This window comes from Hypanus sabinus, chromosome 8, assembly GCF_030144855.1.
Source record: "Hypanus sabinus isolate sHypSab1 chromosome 8, sHypSab1.hap1, whole genome shotgun sequence".
NCBI lineage: Eukaryota > Metazoa > Chordata > Chondrichthyes > Myliobatiformes > Dasyatidae > Hypanus > Hypanus sabinus.
Genome location: NC_082713.1, coordinates 153,520,564 through 153,548,085, shown reverse-complemented (window position 1 = coordinate 153,548,085; position 27,522 = coordinate 153,520,564). Strand labels below are relative to the sequence as shown.

General features: G+C 40.5%; 1 protein-coding gene across 1 annotated transcript in view; it reads right to left on the bottom strand.

The window, feature by feature from the left end:
* LOC132398606 (uncharacterized) overlaps positions 1-22,144 on the bottom strand; it is a gene marked incomplete at its 5' end in the record, with an annotated part of 40,667 nt that extends 18,523 nt beyond the window's left edge. The window contains 4 exons of the mRNA XM_059978262.1: positions 5,242-5,280; positions 5,917-5,986; positions 12,508-16,389; positions 20,417-22,144. Coding sequence (XP_059834245.1) covers positions 20,771-22,144 — 1,374 coding nt within the window. The remainder of the gene's footprint in view (positions 1-5,241; positions 5,281-5,916; positions 5,987-12,507; positions 16,390-20,416) is intronic.
* Positions 22,145-27,522: the final 5,378 nt, after the last annotated feature.

Here is a 27,522-nt window from a genome sequence, read left to right as displayed (position 1 = left end):
ACTAAGGGAAAATAAGAGGTGAGCGGAAGCTAATGACAATGTTTAGCACAAAGGTATTTTACCCTGAATGATCTATTCTTTACTTTTTTTTTAGTATCTAAATCTCAAATCTGTTTTTTTAAGAGAAATGCAATGCTTAATGAGTGGAAAAAGACAACCAGTAATTTTCGTGGAAGGATAGTAATTAAGATATAACGATTTGCTGGGTGAAGAATGAATAGAAAGACGACCAAAAATCCAGTCTTAGCAAAATATGTGACTCGATCATTAGTTGACTTTTTAGATAGTATATCATTTGAAGTACTCCTTGAAATGGCAAGCATAAAAAGCAAAGGTATGGTCTAACAGCATGCTAATTAAATCAGAAATCGCAAAGAAGATACATCAGATTAAATTATGGGACTGAGTCTGGCAAGATAATAAAAGCAAAACTCTTCACAATAAATAACATGTATAAAACTCTAGGAATAACCAAGCACCGATTATCAATGCGTATGATGACAGGTCATTCCAGCAACTTCTATCTGTTATTTACTACCGTCGAATTGACTGACTGATTATATTTTTTCAAAGCATTCCAATGGATTTATAACTATTGTCTTACATGTGAATTATTGCTACAATTAGAATGAACAAAAATATATTAAACATATTTTGCTCTTCATGCCATTAGATGCATATTTGATAACCCTTTCGAAGATATACGGCATCTAATTTGTCTGGATTGGCATAGATGGGAAACATGAGGCAATTTACTAACCGAGGGCTATCATGAACCACTGCTTTTTTTTTGTTTTTTTTTTTAAATTTATCCTGATTAGCTATCCTATCCAAGGAATTCTTAGCATCAATATTTCTCCAGCTGGATCAAAAACAGAAAACCTGCCTCCTTCTAGTTGTCTGAGTTATTATCTCTAGTATAATTTATATGCCATTTAATGGAAATGGAAGGTTAGATTTAAAGAAAGATTAAGCAATCTGATGTCAAAAGGAAGACATAATAAGGGACTTCTCATCTTCTTTTCCTGTCCTGATGGAGGGTCTCAGCCCGAAACGTCGACTGCTTACTCTTTTCCATAGATGCTGTCTGGCCTACTGAGTTCCTGCAGCATTTTGTGTGTTGCTAATACTAAGGGAGCCAATTTTAAAACTTTTACTGATCAACAAACCCATTGCCAATAGGAATTAAATGGAAAAGCAACCAAATGCATGACTTTGAAATAAAGGAACACAGCATGATATCATGAGCGGCTTAACAATGTCCTAAATCTTGTCAAACTACTTAAATATGAGAAGGTTGCATTGAGATTTAGTTGAGTTTGTATGGATATTAGGTAGTTAAAAGGCAAAAAAAAATCACTGCATGTGTTACATGTCACTACATAATGAATGAAATGTGCAAATTGCAAAGCAGAGAATCTGATATAAAGTTCAATATTCTCCACAGTTTGCGTGTCCCTAATTAGCTTTAATGAGAGAACCGCACTTGATGGTTGCTGTTTGATGGCACACATTGTTATTGGTAAGCAAACTCTCATGATTTTCATATTTGCTCAGAATTTGCTGTTTTAATGGCAATGAAACTGTCAGCACTTGCCACCGTTACATTGTAAAACAGACACCAATATCTGCAGTCCTCATGCATGCTTTTAAACATGGTCAGACCAAGTTGGTGCATGATATCCTGCACTTTCTGAGATATGTTGTAGAGTTACAGGTGCAATCACTGCAGAGTGGATGGTCTGATGGGCAGCTATGATTCTCGTGATAAATGTCATTGAAAATATTAAACATTGTCAAATGAGATTTTAATGTCTCTTCCAAAATTAATTACTGCTGAGCCATTTCTAGGACTTTGAAGACAGAATTTTATATATATTGCTTTTCTTCCCCTCAAAATGACATCTATGAATTCAAAAACTTTGAAATTAGCATTTTATATTATTTAGAATCTGCTTATATATCAGCTTCTACTTGAATCCAGTGTTTTCATCCTTATCTGTAAGATACGATGACATTCATATTTTTTGTGAACTGTTATTGCTGTGGATTTCTTAGTCTGATTGGCTGTTCAGCTTGTCTTATGACATCACTGTTGCACTGATGGTTGGAATTCCCTGTGGCTAATATTGAATTGCAAATTACACCAAAAGAGAGGAAATCTTCAGCACAGATCTTTATTGGCAGATATCTTAAAGGTTAGCATCAAGCATCTCCTTTCGTTGTGATAACAAGTTCCAGATCCTTATTTTGCCATGCTAGCATTACCTATCTCAAATTGCCAAGAACTTAAAATCTGATCTTGCTTCAAATATAGCTTAAAGAAAAATTAATTTCAAGATGCGTCACTGTCACAGAAAATCTGGTAAAAGTGAGGGAGAAAAATCAAAAACACATTGCAGAATCAGATTCATATTCTGAAATTTGTTTTTTCATCTTATGTGTTCTTGTCTGTCATTCATAGATGTATATTAACCCTCCAGAGTGAATTCAGCAAAATATGCCAATACTCTGCAACTGTGCAACTGTGCAAAAGTTGAGAATCGAACTCAGGTAACTGGAATTGTGAAGCAAATGCTCTACTAGCTGTCCTTTCCGAACTCACAAACCAGCAGCCCTGTAGGCTGATCTATAGAATCAAAGTGATTCACCATCTAACAATCCAGAATAAACTTAACTTTGGTACTTGCAGTGCATGAACTGTCTGAGGCTGTTCCCTACACTTCAATATCTGAAGACGTTTACAGGCCAATAAGCAATTGCTGATTTTTTCTTTTCCCCCTGCAGAATTGACAAGGCCAAAGCCCTGCAAACTGATGTTATGATCATCTGATCTGAATCGAGGTACTAAACAACTGATGTTACCAGCTGACCTAATAGCCTAAGGATCAGAAATACGGCTGAGTCCTACATTTATACGCTCTCATTTTTTATTTAAGAAAATGCTCTGCCATCAGCCAGACAGTTATCACCGCATCATTTTTTTTAGAAACTGTAATCAACAACCCACTGTTAAACACTCCTGCAGATTAGCCTTAGAAAATCAGCCATGTGAAGGATGTAAGGAATTATCATCTCTATTTTATTATTTCAGTTACACTGCACACATTGGTTCAAGGACGTGTTTGTGCCTAAAATTTTGATTAGATTCATTTCCTATCTCAGAACAACAATGTACAAAAATTATTTCTTTAAAAAATTTGTGTCACTGCACACTGTGAATATTGCCATTTCCTCTTCAGCAATCCATTCTGATCTCTTAAAGGTGCCAGCCAACAGTGAGACACGTTTTTGAGAGTGTCAGCAATTCTCCAATACTTCACCCATGTGGCCAACCTCTACACGAGGGAGCAGACAGTAAGTGCTGGCAAGCAATTTGACAGTAATAGACATCATAGTTCAACCAAGCTCTGTCACGATTTAATAACCGCATACTCAACAGAGGTCACTAGTTACTGAACTGGATTAGATGCCATGATTGATTTTTCCCTTGCTGGACCAGAGGCATCAAAGCCAAGTGTTCTTTCTGCAACAATGGAGGGTTGAATTCCATTGCTTTAGGTTAATGTACTCAGTTCACACACCAATAGATCTTACAAAATATACTTCTCTGTTTCCTGTGCATTTGCTCACTCATCTACAGCCTGAAGAGCAAATTTTATTGTTTATGATGGGGAAGGAGCTATGTCAATAGGGTCAACGTCATGTGTTAGAAGGAGCTTTTATGAAGTTCAGATTAAGCGATGGTAATAATACTTATTTTATCTTTCAGGCTGTAGCAGCTGGTTGCAAGCTTCTCTGCTTGAGTAAATGTAATTATCTTAAGTTAAATGAATTTAGATTGTCTCGGCCCTGTTCAGCGGTTTAAACCGAGACCACGAGATTGTCAATAAATACAAGTTAACAGTAACTACAGCTCTCATAGGGGACATAGAATTTGATTATAAACTGTTGAGTGTGCTGGGGTTTCATAGACACTGACTCCCAAAAGGACAAAACTACACCTGTAAAAGTGTCAAGAGTTAGTCAACAGGCAATGCTCTCATATGTGAAATAGGACAACCAGGACTTGAGCAAAAAAAAATCTCAGGAGACACTCTTTCGTTGTACTGCTAAAAGCTCATCAGAGGTGCAGACTTGCAGATGAGAAATTAACATTATCTCCTGTATATTCACTCATGTGGCTTCAAGTGGTTCTATGAAATTATTTTAAAGGTAAGTAGAGGTATCCATGGTGAATCGCGCAATACTTCTCTTCAATCAATATCACTCACAATAGGCTCTCATTGCTTCTAGCGGGGGCTTGCTTTACACAAATCATTTGCTGGATTTTCCTACTGACTACACTTCAGAAGTACTTCTTTAGCTGGAAGTTGCTCTGAGACATCTGAAGCTTTTAAAAGACACTAATTAAATGCATGATTTTTGTTACCACTTTACAGACTGTAATTTACAGCATGACTCCCAGCCACTGGAACTTCTCCTGGATGTAAAAGACGTTTGTAAATAACTGAATTTCTTGTCTCTTAAGGTTTATTGTAAGGACTACTGAAGGCAGCAGAATAGTGTCTGAAGGATAGTTCTATTCAAGGCTTTTCAGATAATACCAGTAATTGATAGGTGTTTATAGCTATATTGTACTAAGCCAAAAATCCTTGAAGACGGCAATGCAAGTAAACAACATGTTTAAGTAGGCATATGAAATGCTGGTCTTCATTTGGCAGAGCGTACACTTAAACTTTAAAAGATGTTGGTCAGACCCCACCTGGAGTACTGCATTCGGTCCTGCACACCACATTACAGGAAACATGTGAGGATGCAGAGGACGTTCACCAAGATGTTGCTTGGGATGGGTCATTTCAGTTATGGTGAGAGATTGGTGAAGCTAAGCTCGCACTGAGCCTCTCCGATCTCTCTTGAAAGGGCCAAAACTTTGTTGCTGCATTAATGAAACTCAGTGCAAATAAACCTGATCTACACCTCCAAAACATATCGAGACCCAGCAGATACAAGAAACCATAGTCTGAAATCACTCCTAGTCCTGATCGTGATTCCTCCAACAAGGTTACTGTTCTTGCTGGAGTGGAGGAAGTCAAGAGGAGATATGATTGAAGTACATAAAATTATGAGTGGAACAAATAGGGGAGACAGCAGGGAACTAGATAACATGGGCTAATTTAGGGTAAGGAATAAGAGATTTAGAGGGGATCTGAATTTTTCCACACAGAAAGTGGCAAGTACCTGAAATGAGAGTGTATTGGAAACAGAACCATGGACAACCTGGGGAAAAAAAATAATAATGCAGTTAACTACACCTTCCATCACTTTAGGTATTTTAAAGTAGATTGATTAAGCAGTAATTAGGCAGATCAGATTTGAGCTTCTTTTTGTAAATAGGTTATACCTGAGCACTTTTCAACACTATTGAATGGTGGCAAGATTCATTAAGCATTCTATGCGATGTCTCAAGTTATCTCTACATTTCTGAGAGTATTTTTAATACCATTATGGTTAACTTGCAGAATTAATAACTCTTGGAAACTACATTCAAGTTTTTCTTCCAGATATTCTGCCTTCTCACAATATAGTGGATCAATGCTGTATGTTATGGATTTATTGATATACTTCAGTAAAACATTCTTGTACAGTGGACTGGTTGCTACTTTTTATGTTTCAAAGTCGAGAATCTTGATTATAATTCCACCTATTAATTTGAGAAGGTAATGAACAATTTATACGGAGTTACAACCCTTCCAGAATAATTTGCAAAGCCATTTTATTACTTTTGAAGTACATATCCTGTGGCTATGGCAAAGACTGGTTTCATTCTTAAACTGTAGGACAGATGTTAGGCTACCTGCTAACCAAATTCCAGATTTAATTCTTAAAGGTCATCTAAAATTTGTGTTCACTTACCACTGAGAAGGAGTTTGTGTGATTCTGGGTGAGGGTACTTGTTGGAGAAGTTCTTTGTGGGAAATTCCATCTTTGGCCAATGAGAGAAAATGATATTAACATGGTCATATAAATAAACATATTAAGATACTGATGTTTCTTTTCTGGGAGTTAGCCATAAACCAACTTATCCAGCCTTGCTTTCAGAAAGTTGCTGTATTTTTCCATTAGAAATATTAATGGCAAGGAAATAATATATGTTCCCTTTAATAACCCCCACCTGCACTGAAAGCGAACTTTCAATGAGAATATTTTTAATCTCATTATATTTTAATTAATTTGAAGCATGATATTTCTCTACATTGGTTTATAACAATTCTCATTTGTACTAATAGAATTATAGTAATGATGATTATAATTTGATTTGAAAAATGGTAATTTGGTATATGGTACTCCTGGTTCTTAATGCAGTACTACAGGCTACAATATAACAACCTGTATTAGTATCCTCTGTAGTATAATATAGAGTACATCTGGTTACTTGAGATAATTAAAATTAACATTGTGACATAAGTTTCAGGCAATTTCCTTTTTTAAATTTGGAAAAGTATTTTTTAAGGACTCTTTAATAAAATATTAACTTTGTACACATGGTTGTAATATCATAAATGCTACCAATCTTTCCAAAAGAAAACCAAAATTAAATTAGTGTAGCATTAAAACCTAATTTAAGAATATGACAATCTTCCATAGTTTGTCAAAGGAGCAGTTACACAAACTTACCTTACAGCACTTTGAATAGTCGTGTAAAATGAAGTTATTTATCCCAAACTCTGTTATTTCATAAGAACATTGTAATTTATTAACATCCACATTGACAAAGATTGATATTAAAAATGTATATTATCAATTAAGTATATAACATTACACATAACAGTTCCCTTACATTAAAAGCACTTAATTACTCTGCTCTTTCTAGCAAAAATATTAAAGATATGCAACTTTTTAAGGTATATGGTTAAAGTTCGTGTTTAAAATAATCTTACTAGACCATTGTAGTAGTTATAAAAGCTTGTATAACGAAAGAAAGCTACCCCCTCTTTATCTAACATAAAATGTGGATGATCTATTCATTACTGTAAGCTGCAAGTGAACAATATTCCATTCTTATTGAATTCACTGTCGTTGATTGCAATAAAAGTAATGTCTTCCTAGCCTTTTTCATAAGTGGCCCAGTACCGTGAACAGTGAATAGGGGAGCACTAATCCTGGACCTTCAATGACTTCATAAATCAGAACTTTCAGAGCCTGTCATGGGCTCCATAATGAGGGTCATTATTCAGCCAGAGTGTCAAAACTACTATCAGAGGACCTTCTCAGAATTGCAGTCATTCTCTTTCTTGTTAAATAAGCAAGTAGTATACAAAAATGGCAAACAAGAAGCAGGTCAACCTGATACAGTGCAGGGGCACAGAGACCTCTAGAGTAATTTACCCTTTGGGGATACTGATCATTGGGGAGATAAATTATGTGCTCCTTTTGAAAGATTAATAGCAATACCAATCCAAGCAGCACTTTCTAAAAGAGGCTATGTCTAACTTTAAAACTAACAATGCATTTTTATGTGTAACCAGTGATAAACAAGCCATACAGATTAAATAGTGTGCATGTGTGTGTGAGTGTGTGGGGGGGGGGGGGGAGGTTGTTATGCCATACAAAATATCTGATTTTATGCTAAAGAGAATTTGTATTGTCTTATTATGTAACTGTGCAGTTATACATCACCTCTGTCTTCTTAGTCATTATATGCTGCTGAAATTAAATTAATTTTGCTTGTTTTCCATATTTATCCTTTTTTATAACACTACGTCTATGTTATACACATTTTTTATTCTGAACTTAATATTTTCATCCTGCTGCAAAAAAGTATTAGAAATATTGATTTCTATATAAGGATCATGAACTAAACTTCTGCAGGGCTGCAGAGGTCTTGCCAATATATTTTTCTGTTCTCTCTTCACAATATGACGTGCTGTAAACTGCTGCTCATCTCAGTGGAACGAGGAGGAGGGAAAACCTCAATAAGGACAATGTTAACCCAGTCTGAATTGTAGCTTGAAGTTAGGTTTAAACCATGGTTTAATTCATCCGTGGTTTGTAAATATATCACAGACACTGTTTCTTACCTGCAATACAAGGATGAGATGTCCCAATAATAACTTACGTACATCAGCTTTTTCAGAACTCAGTACCCAATTCTGAATTGTGAGTGATATTTTGCTTTCATTTCTATAATTGCAGAGAAATAGATGCTTCAATCAAAGCCCTTTCTGTTATCTACAGGGAGAAAATTATATTCTGAGAAAAGATCTTCAGACTGAGATATTAACTCTTATTCTTTCTCCATAGATGTTGCTTGAGTGGCCGTGTAATCCTACCAATTTCTGTTTCTGCGAGCCCAGATAATTTCAGTTCTAACAACACTCAAGAGACTCAGTACCATCCAGGACAAAGCGTTTGGTTTGAATAGCACTTCATCCAGCTCCATAAAAATACATTCCTTCCATTCTAGGTGCAGTGGGCCTGCAGCGAGCACCATCAATTAAATGCACTCAGCCACCCAATCGAGTCTCAAGCTCTGTTACCAAGAGCAAGAACAGTAGGCATTTAGAATACCATGACCTGACAGGATCCCATCCAAGTTGTGCACCATGGATGTATAATGTTATTCCTGATATTGTGTCCAAACTCAGCATTGTAAAAACACGTTTATCAGAAAGACTACAGTGGTTCAAAAAGACATTTCACCACTACCTTCTCAAAGATAATTAGTGGTGGGGAAGAAACGCTGGCCTTGTCAACAATATTTATCTCCTCATATAACTAAATGACTGTTGAAGTGCATCAACATGCGACAGGTTCAATTTTGCCTTCCATCCAGAATATAAATGGACACTGCTTACCCTTCAAAATGATCAGCCTTATTGAAATAGTTTGTTACCAGCTAGGTTTCCTGCAGGCATGAAAGCTGAATGGTCAAGTTGAGCATGAAGACAGCTCATGTCATTATTGCTTACTTATCTAGCACTTTTAACTATTGTTACACTATGTTAGAATAAATGATCAATAAGAATTATATTCACTGGCCACTTCATTATGTATGTACAGTCCCTTATGTATCTAACAAAGTGGCTACTGAGTGTATGTTTGTGGTCTTCTGCTTGTATTCCGCCCATTTTCCTCTGACTTCTCTCATTAGCAAGGCATTTTACTCACAGACCTGCCACACTAGATGCTATTTTAAATTTGCTTTTGATGGGGGTTTTCTTTTGCACCATTTCTGTAAACTCTAAAGACTGTTGTCTGTGAAGATCCCAAGCGATCAGCAGCTTCTGAGATACTAAAACCACCCCGTCAGGCACCAACGATCATTTCATGATCAAAGTAACTTGGATCACATTTCTTCCCCATTCTGATGTTTTCTCTGAACAACAGCTGAAACTCTTGACCACGCCTGCATGCTTTTATGTATTGAGTTGGTGCTACATGATTGGCTGATTAGATATATGCATTAACAAGCAGGCGTACAGGTGTTCCTGATAAAGTGGCTGCTGAGTTTAACCAAGGTATAAAACAGTCACAGTGATCAGAAAAGCTCGCTCTTCTTTTCCCATTTTATTATGTTTGCACTAAGTGCACAAAATAGTTAAATCCAGACCTGTACAATACTAAGAATACCAGTCATAGGTGTAAATTACTCCAATTTTCTTTTATGTATCAACACATACAAAGTCACATCAGGGTGCTTACTTAGCCATATTGCTATAAAATAAAGGATAATTTTGTCTTTTACCTCTCCTGCTTAACGTATTTTGCTCGTGTTAAGGTTTGAATCAAAAACATAAGAAAATTTACAAAGGTAGGAGGTACAACTGAATAGATAGTTGATGTTTCAGGTCAAGACCCTTCTTCAAGAAATGTCTCAGCCCAAAACGGCGACTCTCTGTTAATTTCCATCTCCATAGATACTGCTTGACCTGCTCAGTTCCTCCAGCATTTTACATGTGATGTTTTGAATCAAGTATTTCGTTTGCTATCATGTTTGTGACCAGCTTGATGTTTGCATATTTCATGCCTTCCTATATATATATATATAAATTAAATGTTTGCTTTGGTCCTGAAATAAAATGATTTTTAAAAAGTACAGATATTTAGTGTAATACCATATACATGCATATTTACGTAGGCACCCTTAAATAATGTGATAGGGCACAGCACTAGCAAGTGAAGGTTAAATAAATTAGTTCATGAACAACAAGAATACCATATATTTGCAAATGAATTAACTATTTTATGCAAATTATACAATTGAATCAGTAGGATGGATATTGATAGCTGAAATTTGATTATAGCAATTAATATAATCCCCTTCAATATATAGTCTTTAGACAGAGTTACAATAGTACATTAATGATAATAGCATCATTTGCAAAGTGGTTCAAAGCATGAATACCTTAAGCAAAACCATTAAAACTAAATATTGATCATATTTTGCAGCAAAATATCATGTTCATTAATATGAAGTGCCTTGAAAAAGTATTCAGCCCCCAACCCTTTGTTCACATAAATGAGTATTACAACCATGAATTTTGATCTATGTAACTGAGAATTTTTATTTGTGAATTACATGCTTCTTTTTTTCCAAAGTACAGCTCCAAAAACAGGGAAAATAGTTATGCACAAAAAAATAAAAACTAAAAAAACATTTCAAAAGCCAGCATTTCGAAAGTATTCATCCCTCTTTGCTCAGTACTTAGTAGAACCACTTCCTGCAAGTATTACAACCAGTAGTCTTTTTGGATAAGTTTCTACTAGCTTTGCATAACAAGATGGAGCAAGATTTGCCCATTCCTCCTTGCGAAAGTTCTCAAGCAGTTCGTAGGAGAGCGGCAGTGAACAGCAATCATGAGGTCTTGCCCAAGATGTTCAATTGGGTTAAGGTCAGTACTCTGACTGGCCCATGCAAGAACATCAATTTTCTTCATTTGAAGCCATCATTGCACTGGCAATGTGCAATAGTCAGTGTCCTGCTGAAAGGTGAACCTCCACCCTGGTTTATTCTTTCTGGCAGAAGCTAGCAGGTTTTTATCCAGGATCTCTCTGTATTTAGCAGCATTTATATTTTCATCAATCCTGGACAGATTTCCAGGTTCTGCTGCTGAAAAGCATCCCACGGCATGATGTTACCTCCACCATACTTTACAGTAGGGACAGTGTAATCTGGCTGATGCACAGTATTAGATTTATGCCACATGTACTGCTTAGTATTAAGGCCAAAACATTCCACTTTGGTCTCATCTGACCACATCTTTATAGTATCCAAGTGACACTTTGCAAAGTCTTTTGGAGCAAGGATATGCTGGTTCTTTTTTTAGGCAGTGCTTCTTCCCTGTCACTCTTCCATAAATAGCAATTTTGTGCAAGGCCTTAGAGTTTGTGGAGCCATGTAATTCATCTCCAGTTGTAACCATTGACTTCTGCAGCTCACTCAATGACTGTTGGCATCACAGTAACCTATCTTACAAGTGCCATTCTTCTTCAGTGACAATGTCAAGAGGGACAGCCTGACCTCGGCAGTATGGTCGTAGTTCCATATTTTTTCCATTTTTTCATGATGGAAAAAATGATGGTATGCTTAGTGCTTTTGAAGTGGTCTTGTACCCTTCCCCAGATTTGTGCTTCTCTATTATCATTTCTCTGACTTGTCTTGAATGGCCTTTTGTCTTTGTTTTATCTTGAATGCTCTTTTGTCTTCACCCAACAAACTGGGCGAGTTAGTAGAGATGATACAACATATTTCATCTGAGGAGAGTTAATGTAGCAATTATAAAGGGGATGAATAATTTTTCAGCCTCACAATTTTGGTTTTTAATTTTTAGTAAATTATTGGCAGGCTTTGGAATTTTTCTTTTGATTTGTCATGATGCACAATGTTTTGTAGATTGGCTAAAAATCCTACTTCAATTTATTTTAAATTTGGAAAATGAAACAGTAAAATGTAAAAATATTTGTGGGGACAAATACTTCTTTGAGACACTGTAAATGTTGCCCTTATGTTCTAAACAAACTCATTGAAACTCAGTATTACATTATAAAAATTGTCGTATGGTACACAAATACAAGTTCACTTATATCTTGTTAGCTACACCTTTGAAAAGCAAGTGCAACATCCTCACAACAAATTTGTGACAAATTGAAAGGAAATTTAACAGTTCATTCTTCTAACCCATTAAAATCAACTCATTTGCTCTTCTTGGGCTTCCAGCTGGGTATAGGTTTCAATTTTAACTAAGGTTTTGATGACAAAGTCTGCTATTTTCATCAGGGATGATGCTTGGGCAGTTCTAGTTTGGTGGTATATACCCCCCATTATCCAGCCCCCAGATTGGCTAGTCTTCATCTAGTCAGGTTTCCTATGTGCCACCTTGTTTACAATTGATTTCTAGCCCTTAGAGCAAGATCTTTGTCATTGTTGACATTCTTTTCCTCTGGTTTTACTTGGCCTCAATTGGATCAAGACAAAGAAAAAAAGCAAAATGTTGAATTGCTTACCTATTAAGGTAAAGATGAACGGTATTGCTACAAAATGAAATTTTCTCCTTCTGGCAAACTGAAAGAATCAGAGTTAATTGTCTCCTCTGTCTTGGTAATGTTCCATGATGTCGGTTGTTCATCGTTCCTGCTAATTTTTTACAGCTTTTCTGGATTTCTGCTTATAAGTTTCCTCAGTAGTAATTAATTCCCACCCATCATGCAGGAAACGGAGATTCAGATTGCCCTGGATGAAATGCTCGATGTTGATGGAGTTGGAAGAGCAGCAGACAAACACGAAAGATAAATCCAGCCAGTGATCAGATGCAGCAAACATTTTGCTTCCACGTTGTAGGCAAAGGGATAGATCATCACCCTGTGTACCAGCACCTCTGCTGGATACTGTAGGGTTTTGTCATTGTCCCTGAAGTTTAGCACTGGCATTTGCTTAAACTTGGCATCTATTGCAACACTGCCTGTGCTGTCATCTGCCCCTGTGCAGCTTCAGGGAGTTAACTCCAGAATTCACTGAGTCAGACTTCCAAGGTCTCAGGTCGGGAAATCAATTTGAGAAAAGTCTATTCATTTAATGTGAGAGAATCCTGCTTGACTGATTTAATTCAGTTTAAATGTACCTAATTGTTTTCAATTATTGTGATTGATTTTGTTTTTTATATATTATTTTAATGCTAATAGTGGCCATTGGAAAGGTTGTTGTTTGGAGCAGCAATGCTGACAGGCGATGTGCCTCTGAATAGGTCCTCATTGGATTCGAAGGTCTCCTATGAGACCAGGGACTGTGCTGCACTTCCAGTTACATTACAGAGCTTGGAGTCAGCCTCCCAGATGAAAGCATGGTATAGACCATGCTGTCAAAAGCAGCAGGCAACCCATGATCTTCGCAGTAGAAGACCTGCCCCATTTTAATTCTATGCAAGTTGGGGTTGCTTTTTTTTCATGAATGCAATTCCTGCAACCATTCCTTAACTTAGTGAAGTGATGCTTACACCTATCTAGACTTGGAGGATGCATAAGTAGGTGATAGTTAATATGAAAGGAAGGCAAATGTAATTCAAAATAAGTTACAAGAGGGAAAAGGAAGCATATGTTAGATATAAGAAGCAGGAAGTAGGAGGGGCTCATGAGAAATGTAGGGTAGCCAGGAAGGAGCTAAAGAAAGGACTTAGGAGAGCTCAAAGGGGGCATGAGAAGGCCTTTGCATGAAGGATTAAGGGCATTCTATGCGTATGTGAAGAATAGGAGGATGATGAGAACAAAGGTGGGACCGCTAAAGGATAAAGAGGGCAACATGTGCCTGCAGGCGGAGGAGGTTGGGGAGGTCCTAAATTAATACTTTGCTTTGGTATTCACAAGTGAAGAGGATCTTGATCAGGGTGAGGTCGAAGTTGAGTGGGCCTGTGTGCTGGACAATGTGGAGATTAAGGAAGAAGAAGTGCTGGATCTTCTTAAAAACATTAAGATTGATAAATCCCCGGGGCCGGATATGATACACCCCAGGTTGTTGTGGGAATTGAGAGAAGAGATCGCAGGAGCATTAGCCATGATCTTTGAATCCTCTTTGGCTACAGGGGAAGTGCCGGAGGACTGGAGAATGGCAAATGTAGTTCCCTAGTATAAAAAAGGTAATAGGGAGAAACCCGGGAACGATAGACCAGTGAGCCTTATGTCGGTGGTCTGCAAACTATTGGAAAGGATTCTTAAGGATAGGATCTACAAGCATTTGGAGTACAGTCTACTCATGGATAGTCAACATGGCTTTGTGAAGGGAAGATCGTGCCTCACGAGCCTGATGGAGTTTTTTGAAGAGGTAACAAAAGAAATTGAGGAGGGTAGGGCAGTGGATGCAAAGCATTTGACAAGGTTCCTCATGAGAGACTCATCCAGAAAGTCACGAGGCATGGCATAAGTGGAACCTTGGCTGTTTGGATAAAAAATTGGCTTTAAAGGAAGAAAGCAGAGGGTAGTTGTGGAAGGAAAGTATTCTGCCTGGAGGTCGGTGACTAATGGAGTGCCGCAGGGATCTGTCCTGGGACCCCTGCTGTTTGTGATTTTTATAAATGACCTGGATGTAGAGGTGGAAGGATGGGTGAGTAAGTTTGTGGAAGACGTGAAGACTGGAGGAGTTGTGGATGGAGCAGTAGGTTGTCGAAGGTTACAAGAGGATATAGACAGGCTGCAGAGTTGGGAAGAAAAATGGCAGATGGAGTTCAATCCGGACAAGTGTGAGGTGATGCATTTGGAAGGACAAACCAGAAGACTGAGTACAGGATTAATGGTCAGTTACTTAAGAGTGTGGATGAACAAAGGGACCTTGGGGTTCAAACCCATACATCTCTCAAGGTCACTGGACAGGTTGATAGGGTAGTTAAGAAGGCCTATGGGATGCTAGGCTTCATTAACAGGGGGATTGAGTTCAAGAGTAGAGAGGTCATGTTGCAACTCTACAAATCTCTGGTGAGACCGCACTTAGAGTATTGTGTTCAATTCTGGTCACCTCATTATAGGAAGGATGTGGAAGCTATGGAGAGGGTGCAGAGGAGATTTACCAGGATGTTGCCTGGTTTGGAGAACAAGTCATATGAAGCAAGGTTAGCAGAGCTGGGACTTTTCTCTTTGGAGTGTAGAAGAATGAGAGAGGGCTTGATAGAGGTCTACAAGATTATGAGAGGCAAAGGCAGGGTGGTTAGTCAGTACCTGTTTCCCAGGGCACCAATAGCAAACACCAGAGGGCATATGGACAAAATTAAGGGAGGGAAGTTTAGGGGAGACATCAGAGGTAAGTTTTTTTTACACAGAGGGTTGTGAGTGCCTGGAATGACTTACCAGGGTTGGTGGTGGAGGCTAAAACATTAGGGGTATTTAAGAACCTCTTGGACAGGCACATGGACGAAAGAAAAATGGAGGGTTATGGGGTAGTGTGGGTTTAATACTATTTTTTAAGGATTCTATGGGTCGGCACAACATGGAGGGCTGAAGGGCCTGTACTGTGCTGTAGTGTTCTATGGTTCTATGGTACATCACAGAGAATATACTAAGCAATTTCCAAAGTTACTTCTTTACCAAATTATTTTGATTAAAATATTAAACAGATTAGAATTCCTTAAAACAAGCAAAAAATAGAATAGGCAGTGTTCCAATATCACCACTTGAATCAGTCATCTCAGCTGGGCGATGATCCTAAGGAGAACCCAGCTTAACTTTTGGAGATAGGCTGAACAATAATTAATTTATTTTGGGCAGGTACAATTTGAAACTTTTTCTGTCTAGTTCATCCTAAAGGAAACTATTTGAGTTAAAAAAATAAATGCTGCTTTGGAGAAGGGTAAAAAAAAAACTAACAGGAGGCATTAGATCACAAAGTAAGAATAATACTGCACAGTAAAACTCTGATCATCAGCTACATGACTGTTCAGAAATCACAGTAGTTTGATGCCAGGCTTACCTGGTTCTCAAGCTCTCTTTAAATTCACTTGGTCCCAGTTCGCACAACTTTTAAATTAACAGGGGTTAAGTTTCATGGTCCACTTAAATATTTTAAAGTTACTTTTCCTACACTCAATTTAACCTCACCGGGTTCACTGGAATCTTTTTTCAATGACTGTGTAACAACTAACAAAATGTGAATTAGAAGTTTGATGGAACATTAGTCAGAGTAAAATTTAGTCATCTGGAAAATCTTGAGTACTGAAGAAGGGACTCTGCCTGATGCTTTGACTGTTTATTCATTTGCAGACACTGCCTGACCTGCTGAGTTCCTCCGGCATTTTGTCTGTGCTGCTCCTGCGAACTTCTGCAAACTTTATTGCGTTTATCGGTACTGGAAAATCCATGAGCCCAAAACCACCGAAGTGCTGAGGGTGCCAGATTACTGTTGTATGGTACCTTGAAAAGAAAATGAAACAGCAGAAATTAACATCAAGATTAAGAGAGATCATAAGAAAAACAAAAAGCATAATCAGATATAATTAAATTCCCCTGCGCCGAAATGTTGCAAAGGTCAGAAGTGAAAATAAATCCTGACAAATCTCATTCCAGTCCCAAGAAAACTGGTGTAGAACTGAGAAGTGCAGTAAATTTCTCAATAGATGCAATTAATTTACAAAGTTCAGTCTGTGAGACAATGGTGGACTGAAGTTGAAGATTGGAACCCCTGCACCCCTGCAGTAGATGATGCTCCACTGTATTAGCTTTGAGGCATTACTCAGTGAACAATATTGTCGGAGAAGTCCAAATCTGCCTTTGTATTGACCCTAAAGTGCTTGACACTGCTGTACAAAGTGGAAAGTATTCATTTCGCCATATAATCACCCTTCACCTATCACACAAAAAATGGAAAGAAATCTACAGTTCACAAAAGCAGATACAAAGGTTTCAGTAATTTAAAATGGAAGGAAAGTTACTGCTAAAATGATGAGACTGAATAGGTACTATAAAAACCATTAATGATTAGACGTTTTCATATGAATTGTCTAGTCCATGAATTTTTCATAAGTCTGTGGGGCAAATCAATGTCAATTTGATACAAACTCAGCAGCAGCAACGGACCACTGACAAAGAGAGCAGCAGAACACACAGACATTTAGGCCCCATTATTCACAAAGACTTTTGTGGATCCACAAAATTGTATTTTTCTTCAGAAATAATCTGCTGCCTTTCCACAATGAATTCACAAAATGTGACTTGTAAAATCGCGACTGAAAGCAATTTATTTTCTTCCCATACTCCAAAAAGCTTTTGTAAATAAGACTATATGTGAGAAATCTTCTCAGAGATGAACCTCAAGATCAAGTTAATTATTTACCCATTCTTACATTTGGTGATTGTGAATGGTCTCTGTCCGGTTGAGTGATTACTAAATAAAACCATTAAACTGAATGTTTGCAATATTTGTTCCAACTTTGAAAACATTTTCATAGATTTATTCTTTGCATCCAGCTTTAACATGAATTTTATAATATCTTTGATTTCTAACATTTGTGTGAGCAAGGTCACTGTGTCCTGATCCTGTGGATATAAATGTCTTATCTTGTGACGGAACCTAGAGCTAACCATTACTTGGTAAAATACAGATTGAGGTGAGGTCGGATTCTTTTCTCAGACAGGCTGTGAGTCTTTGGAACTATCTTCTTCAAAAATAAGTGAAAACAGAGCCTTTGAATCATTTCAAGGCAGAGTTAGAAAGGTTCTTGAAAAGCATGAAGTGAAATGGTTACCAAAAGGAATCAGGAATGTGAGAGTTGAGGATACAGGCACACCAGCCATGATTAGATTGAATAACAGGTAGTAGAATGGCCTCATCCAACTCAGAATCAGAATCAGATTTAATATCACCGGCACGTGTTGTGAAATGTGACATTTGTTGTCTTTGCAGCAGCAGTACAATGCAATGTATAATTGATGCACCATCAATAACTCTGAGACGTAAGGCGAGATATCGGCTTTTATTGACTGAAGAAGGAACCAGCAGTGAGTGACCATCATATTACATCCTGGAGAATGAGGCAGAGGATTAGACCTGAATCGCCTTTATACAGGGGCCTGTGGGAGGAGCCACAGGAGCAGTCAGAAGGGGGTGTGTCCAGACAAGCACATAGTTCACCACAATAATAATAGAGAAAAAAATGGAATTACAGTAAATATTTATGCATACATATTTAAATTAAATAAGTTGTGCCAAAAACAGAAATTAAAAGAAGTAGAGAGTTAGTGAGGTAGTGATCATGGGTTCAATGTCCATTCTGAACTCGGATAGCAGAGGAGAAGAAACTGTTCCTGAATCACTCAGTGTGTGCCTTCAGTCTTCTGCCCATCCTCACCTCCTTCCTGATGGTAACAATGGGAACTGGGCATGTCCTGGGTGATGGGGGTCCTTAATGACTTTTTATGTCCCACCCGTATACTTATAAACTGCTTTAGGAAAAGGATCATAATAATTAAATTCCTGAAATCATCATTCTGAATTCAGTTTATTCAATTTAACGTCTTTTTGTCTGGGTCGATAATTGTGATCATGATTATAATATTCTCAATGTTAGCACTACTTAACATTATTTCAGAAACATAAAAAAATTGAAAACACCTGATTTTGGAGTTTAAATAGAGAGTGATAACACTATTTCATTTAAAAATACAATTTCAATCCACTTGTAATTCTCATTTCTATTCCACATTCTCACTGTTTTCTATCTTTGATTAAACCGATAATATCATTAGTACATAAGTGAGTCAAAGTGTATTGACAATGTTGGACTATGCTACCGAACTAATACTAAAATAGATAGTAGCATATTGTTTGAGAATGCTGAAACAGGAAAACAGTAATAACTAACTTAAAGAAGACAAACAGTTTTATTACATTGTATTGTACCTGCAATCAATCTTCTTTTAATTTACACAAGGTATTATCTTTTTCCATTATTTTAGCTCACAGAATAAAATGGTTCCATTTAGATTTATCAAGAGTCTGACAGACAAGAGAGGCATCCCCTCTCATTATTTTTTGCATAATATACCATGGGTTAAAAGTGAAAGTACTATCAATTCTATTGTGAGAAAAAACTTGAGCAAAGTGAATGTGCAGAAAATACACAAAATAATTACCTATTAAAAAAATCCATTAAAAAGGAATATAGAACCAGGGAAACTTGGTGGTGCAACAGCTGATAAAAGTATAAATAAATATGCATCTAAAACTGATTAGAATAATAAAGCCATTTTTGATGATGAAATGCCCAGTTGGTATAAAATGAAGAATTTATAATATCTGCAACTTACTTTCCCTTAACATACCTGTTCCGGATGTATTCTACCCATTTTAACACAAACAGTCAAGCCATCCTTTCATTCCCAATTCCTGATTGGAATTATTTATTGACTAGGTTACAGAATAATGAAGCTCTGACCACCACGTGCTTTGGAATCAATGGTATCGCTACAGTTTGTCCGTTCCCTGTGAAGTTCCATTGCCGAACTTGATCCTTGCCAGATCCTACACCAACTAAAATTGCTTAATTTTTTGAGAGGTTTCCTCTGAGTCTTTTCAATTTTCAGGATGTTCTTGACATCCTCATGATTGAAATTTCGAATCACTTCGTATTCAAGATATAAGGGTGGTGTTGACAATTCAAAGCCTACAGATTGGAAGCTAGAGCATCATATAACTAAACCTTCTTCAAGAGGGATAGAAACATATCCCACAAGGAATGAGGGAGCGTGTAGGAGGAAGGGGGAAGAAGTTGAGTGGGCAAGACTTCTTAATTAGGGGAACAATCAATATTTTCAATGTGCTTCAGGAAAAGAACTCCATGAACTTAGGCTGGGCTAGACAAGCTTGGAACCTCCAGCCAAAGGCATCCAGCAATAGAATGCTGCCATCTTGTAATAGCAACAGGCTCGATAAAAAGTAGTTACTCTCCAGTTTATCCAGGGACACAGAAAGCACAAATGCTAAAAATCATGGCCAACCAAATTCCAAAGCTAATTGTGATGATTTTTTTTTATTTTATTCAAGCATGAGTTGTCACGCTGAAGAGAAAGTGTAATATAAAGCAGTTTCTGTATTTCCACAATGGACTGAACATTCTGCTGACTGGTGATCTTGGAGCTGACCTATGCGCACAGTTGTCCACTGGGAAGGAGGATTCTTATTAATGATCAAGTACCAACTTAGCAAAGGTCCTGTGAAAGTAAGTGCCAAGCCCCATTATCAAGATTGTTTTGACGGCTACCAATCTCCTACTACCTAAGTCTGACTCACTGCCAAAAATACTCACATTAGTAAGTTCATTCTCATAATCAAAACTACTCAGAAAATATCAAAGTAAAAGATATTTATTAAAACACCAAAAGATACATTATAAGCAGCTGAATGCATTTATATAAGCAAAAGTAAATCAAATGTGAAAACTACCTTGAACACATCTTGTTGCCTGCAGCCATTTTGTTCCAGTTGAAGTGATGAATAAGCATCAAGTTAACCTAGTGCAGGGTCAGCCAAGGTGTTGGGTGATGCACCATCAATAACTCACACTGAGACGTAGGCGAGATATCGGCTTTTATTGACTGGAAGAAGGAACCAGGAGTGAGTGTCTATCATACAAGGTCCTGGAGACTGAGGCCGATCTTCAGGCCGCAGGTCTCCTTTATACAGGGGCCTGTGGGAGGAGCCACAGGAGCAGTCAGCAGGGGCGTGTCCCGACAGGCACATAGTTCACCACATTCACCCCCCCCTTCGTTTGAAAAAGTCCTCATGTAGCGAAGGTTCTTACAAGTCGAGCCGATCAGGCGGTCGAATCTGTCGCTGCGATCTACGTAGCACCGGCTGTGACCGCATAGGTGCCGGCAACATTGGCGATTGCACAGGGGACGGGGGTTGCGCGTGTTCTTGCCCACTAGGCGCCAGTGATCCCTCATGCATGTGCGAGGCGCCTGGTATAAATGCGTACGAAACGCCCGGTATACAAGTGTCGTGAGGAGTCTGTGTAGGGCCTGGTGAGTACGGTGTCACCTCTGGTACAGGGTTCACAGTTACCGGAGAGCCTTCAGGGTAGTGGTCTGCTGCACCTGCGGGTGCCAGGTCGCGGATGGAGACCGTGTCCTCCCGCCCATCAGGCAAGACCACGTAAGCATACTGGGGGTTCGCATGGAGAAGGTGAACCCTCTCCACCAGCGGGGAGTATTTATTGCTCCTCACATGTTTCCGGAGCAGCACTGGCCCCGGGGACGTCAGCCAAACTGGTAGGGTGGTCCCAGTGACAGACTTCCTGGGAAAAGAGAATAGGCGTTCGTGAGGGGTGGCATTGGTGGACGTACATAACAGAGAGCGGATAGAGTGCAGTGCCTCAGGGAGGACCTCCTGCCATCGAGAGACCGGCAACCCTTTGGACTTAAGGGCTAAAAGTGTGACCTTCCACACTGTGGCATTCTCCCGCTCTACCTGGCCATTACCCCGGGGATTATAACTCGTGGTCCGACTGGTAGCAATGCCCCTAGCTAGCAAGTACTGACGCAGCTCCTCACTCATAAAGGAGGACCCTCTATCGCTGTGGATATAGCAGGGATACCCGAACAGAGTGAAGAGCTGGCGCAGGGCTTTTATGACGGACGCGGCAGTGGTGTCGGGGCAGGGGATGGCAAAGGGGAACCGTGAGAACTCGTCAATAACACTGAGAAAATAGACATTGCGGTCAGTGGAGGGAAGGGGGCCCTTAAAGTCAACACTCAGGCGTTCAAAAGGGCGGGTGGCCTTGACAAGTTGTGCCGTGTCAGGACAGTAGAAGTGCGGTTTGCACTCGGCACAAATTTGGCAGTCCCTGGTCATCGTCCTGATGTCCTCCAGGGAGTACGGCAGGTTCCGAGCTTTCACAAAATGGTAAAATCGGGTGACCCCCGGATGGCAAAGTTGTGCATGAAGGGCGTACAGCTGGTCGAGCTGTGTGCTAGCACATGTTCCCCGGGATAGGGCATCAGGGGGCTCATTGAGTCTGCCAGGCCGGTACAGGATATCATAGGTGTAGGTGGAGAGTTCTATCCTCCACCGCAAAATCTTATCATTTTTGATCTTGCCCCGCTGTTGGTTGCTGAACAGGAACGCAACCGAGCGCTGGTCGGTCAGCACAGTGAATCTTTTGCCAGCAAGATAGTGCCTCCAGTGCCTAACAGCCTCCACTATGGCCTGGGCTTCTTTCTCCACCGCGGAGTGCCGAATTTCAGAGCCTTGGAGGGTGCGAGAAAAGAATGCTACTGGTCTGCCTTCCTGATTAAGGGTAGCAGCCAGAGCGAAATGGGAGGCATCACACTCCACTTGGAAGGGAGCGGTCTCGTCCACTGCATGCATCGTAGCTTTGGCAATGTCCGCTTTAATGCAGTTGAAGGCCGCGCAGGCCTCAGCAGAGAGGGGAAACGAGGTAGACTTGACCAGGGGGCGAGCCTTGTCTGCGTAATGGGGGACCCATTGGGCGTAATAGGAAAAAAACCCCAGGCACCGTCTGAGGGCCTTGAGAGTGGTGGGAAGAGGGAGCTCTAACAGGGGGCGCATACGTTCGGGATCAGGCCCAATAACCCCGTTTTCCACGACATACCCAAGTATAGCAAGGCGGGTGGTACCAAAAACACACTTGTCCCTGTTATAAGTAAGGTTCAGAGCTGCGGCCACTTGGAGAAACCGTTGGAGGTTGGCGTCGTGATCTGGCCTGTCATGACCACAGATGGTGATGTTATCCAGATAGGGAAATGTGGCCTGCAGTTGGTACTGGTCCACCATCCGGTCCATTTCCCTCTGGAAGACAGAGACACCATTCGTGACACCGAAAGGGACGCGCAGGAAGTGATAGAGCCGGCCGCCCGCCTCGAAGGCGGTGTAGGGGCGGTCCCCTGGGCAGATGGGGAGCTGGTGATAAGCGGATTTCAGATCTATTGTCGAGTACACCTTATACTGAGCAATCTGGTTGACCATATCCGCGATGCGGGGTAGGGGGTATGCGTCAAGCTGCGTAAACCTATTGATGGTTTGACTATAGTCCACCACCATCCTATTTTTCTGCCCAGTCCGAACAACAACCACCTGGGCCCTCCAAGGGCTTGTGCTCGGCTCAATGATCCCCTCCCTGAGCAGCCGCTGCACCTCCGACTGAATGAAGGCCCGGTCCCCCGCGCTGTACCACCTGCTTTTGGTTGCCACAGGTTTACAGTCGGGGGTCAGGTTGGCGAACAACGGTAGGGGAGGGATCTTGAGAGTGGAGAGGCTGCAAGTGTCGGTAGCGCAGCTGTTGGCCTGGTTCTGGATGGGATGTGTGTGTCCGTGTGTGTGTGTGGTCAGTAGCGGGGTATGTGAAGAAGTCCCACAAAACTGAGGATTCTTGACAGTGAGTGGTGGGAGGGGCCCGTCGTATACCATAGTCACACTTTCGAGATGGCTCTGGAAGTCCAGCCCCAATAGCACAGGTGCACACAGATTAGGCATGACCAGCAGTTCAAAGTCCCGATATACTGTGCCTTGCACCACCAAAGTCGCTACACAACCCGCCCGGATGTCTGCGGACTGCGACCCAGAGGCCAAATGGAACCTCCGACTGACCGGCCGCGTTGCAAGTCCGCAGCGTTGCACTGTGTCCGGGTGAATAAAACTCCCAGTGCTGCCCGTGTCAAACAGGCATCCAGTCCAATGCCCCTCCACCTGGATGTCCATCATGGATCTTGCAAGCTGGTGTGGGGCGCTTTGGTCGAGAGTCACAGTGGCCAGAGTTGGATCGCCGTCGGGGTACCCGGTCAGCATCGGAGGGTCGGGGGCGGGGCATGCTGACGCCGACAAAGATGGCCGCTCACATCCGGGGTACCCAGTCAGCATCCGAGGATCGGGGGCGGGGCGTGCTGACGTCGACAAAGATGGCCGCCCACATCCCGGCATGCAAGATGGCGGCCCCCACGTTTCACCCGCAGCGCTGCACTCCGCTCGAGCTTGAGACTTACAGACCTTGGCGAAATGGCCCCGCTTTCCGCAGCTGGAGCAGGTCGCTTCTCGCGCTGGACAGCGTTGTCGAGGATGTTTCTTTTGGCCACAGAAATAACAAAGCACGAGTTTCTTGGTCTGGGTCGGGGAGCTCGTGGAATCGCGACTGGCGGCGGCGTTGGCGAATTCGCTCCCGGGAGCCGGCGGTGGCGGGGTCTGAGGCGTCCACGAAACCGGCGGGGAATCGCGCGACTGGACAGCGTCGGCGTTATGCCGCGCAGCTTCTAGAGCGTTGGCCTTCTCTATCGCCGAGCTTAAGGTAAGATCCGAGTTCTCCAGCAGTCGCTGGCGCACGAACACTGACCTCAGTCCCGTCACAAAGGCGTCTCGCACCAGCAGCTCCGCATGCTGTTCTGCCGTGAGCGTCTTGCAGTCACAAGCTCGGACAAGTGTCTGTAGCGCTCGGAGAAACTCAGCGCACGATTCGCCAGGCCGCTGTTGCCGGGTAGCTAAGCGATGTCTTGCGTAGACGGTGTTCACCGGCCGCAGGTACTGTCGTTTGAGGGCGTCCAGTGCCCCTTCGTAGGTCGGCAGGTCCCGGATAAAGGAGTAAACTGTGGAGGAGACCCTCGAGAGTAGGATTCTGTGCATAACGGCGGGTTCAGTCGCACGAAGCTCCGCCAAGTACGATTGGAAGCATGCAAGCCAGTGTTCAAAAGCGAGAGCTGCGTCAGGGTCTTGAGGGTCCAAATCCAACCGGTCCGGACGCAAAACGGGTTCCATGTTTTAAAACTTCCAGTCAATAAAATTGATGCACCATCAATAACTCACACTGAGACGTAGGCGAGATATCGGCTTTTATTGACTGGAAGAAGGAACCAGGAGTGAGTGTCTATCATACAAGGTCCTGGAGACTGAGGCCGATCTTCAGGCCGCAGGTCTCCTTTATACAGGGGCCTGTGGGAGGAGCCACAGGAGCAGTCAGCAGGGGCGTGTCCCGACAGGCACATAGTTCACCACATTGGGAAGCCTGAGTTTTAGGATCAGCAGCTCACTTACTTCTAACCAGTTAATAGAACAGCGCTGGACAGGCTGTTCAGCCCATGATGTTGCCCTTACCCGGATGCTAAGTTACACCAAATGTCCTCCTGAAGTGCATCATCCATATCTCTCCATTCTTCCCATACTGATGATTCTGGAATTAGGTAAAAGTTGCAACACTTCACTTCCTAAAGTCAGGTACTTCAGGAAACTCCAAGTCACTCACCCAGCTTGGAAAACCACCTCCATTCCAACAGGACTGCTGGTTTACACCCTGGAACTTGCCATGTAGAGAAGGGCAATCAATGTAAGCTTTGTTGGTAATGCTTTGTAAGCAATATTCATTTAGCAATAATTAATATAATGAATAAATTACATGTGCTTCCACTGTTAGAAAACCAGAGCTCACATTTAAACATGATCAAGTTTTAAGGCCCAGCATCATTAAAGTATTATTATCAATTGTGCATTCCCATTTGGCCTTTATTTTTGCAAGGAGGCACCAATGACAATAGATTAGTACTCTCACTGAGTCTACTCTGACCTAGGAGACTGGTGAAGCTGCTGCATCTGGAATAATTTAAATTAAGTAAATAAGCTAAGAATCTGCACCCTGCCTGAAGGTTTGGTTCACTGAAAAACAGATTTGTCATTTGTGCTTAAGAATTCAGAACCAACAACCCCTCCCCCCCAACACCCGTGCACAAAAATACTCCGTGTTTACATGCACCATCTGTTTTGCATAAATTGACAATGTGGTCATCAATTTGCACTACTGGAAGCGATATTTGGAAGACTTTGAACATATGTTATCTAAGAGCCCCGGGCTATCATTGAATATTTTTAAGTGCAAGTTCAACAAGGTAACATGCTATCCCTGTAGACGAGACAGTCCCATCTTGTAAAAATGAGTCTTTATACATTAGAACTCTCCATAATGGTGGTGAAAACGTTTATATTGACCAGTAATGTCCAGTTTCTGGTTTGTCAGAAACCCTTCAATTCAATCCAAACATTTTCCATTGTAAGATTGCAAATAAAGGGCAGAGCAGGAAAGGACGGAAATAGAAATTCAACAAATAATATCATGTATTATTATTCTTGTAACTGAGCTCAGTTTTAGTCAAAATAATGAGAACAGATCAATGAAAATGTAGTAAAATGGACACCAAGCCTAAATTAATTTTATTGGGAACACAGTTGAATCTAACAAGCCAATAGTTAGTTACAAAAATGAATAGCAATTGAAAATAAGAGAGAGTGAATAGTTAGTGGTTGAAATGCATCTGATTACCAAAGAAAATATTGGTGAATTATTATATGGAAGAAAGTATAATGAATGTTGCCTGTAAACTAATAGAAACATTTATGCTGGTACAACAACATGTGTAGGCACATAAATATTAACAAATGATAAAAAGAGCCCACCAAATAATGAATTGAAATATAATCTCCATGATCGCAGGATCTCTGCAATGGAAAATATAAAAGCACATTACAGACAAGATAGCAGTGAAAATGTGAGATCATTTAGGTTTAATTAATACTATCTGGAAAAAACTCGAAGTATCACTTTCTGCAAATTTCAAATGCTATTTCGTAACATTTATCCAAAATTCACACTTCCCATTGATGTAAATCTGTACACTTTGTTAATCCACATTTTACTACATGTACTCATTTCTTCTGTGAGCTACTTCTTTAAGTTCTTTGAGGTTACCAAAGCTGGATGTGATAATGGGAATAAGTTCCCAATGGGGTGCGTCTCAATTAGCCTCTGACAACCAAGTTCAACTCCTGGCTTTCACGTGTGGCTTTGCTACTAAGCCTGGCTGGAGCATTTCTACTGACAGGGGAAGGGACAAAGGCGGGTTAGTGGTGCCTTATAACCACCTTAAAACCAATCACTTTGAGCAGATAGGGCTCGACAGCCATAGTTGGCAGCTCATCTAAGAGAAACAAAACTCTGATCTCAAACCTCCACTGCCTTAAGGCTCATGGCAAAGGGAGTAAACCCCAAGGAAATATCCAGAGCTGGCAGTCAGTTCAACACTGACTGGCAACTCCTGCAATGCCACTGGTGCCAAACTGCATCCGTTTCTGCAGTTCATTTGCATGCATCAGCTAAATGAAGAGGGGTAGTCTGCTGCATGAGCAAAAGGTTGCTCTTCATATCGTACTGCCTTGGCTTGTTTACTGGCTTGCATATCACATAGGCAGGTAGAACTCAATATCCATGATTGACCCTGACCAATTGACAGCCTCACTGTGAGCTACATACTACAGGTATGACCTTGTCTTCTCCAAAAGGACAGACAACCATAGTAATCAGGACAGTGAAGAGGGAAGTTGACTCTTCAATTTCCTTTATTAAACTCATTAAATCATATTTAACTTTCCATTAAAAAATATATATATTTACTTAAATATTAAATGATTGTGGTGGAATGCATAGAAAAATAATTAAACATTTCTGAATCATTCTGACACAATGGACATGCACTTCTTGACATTATTTTAGTAACATC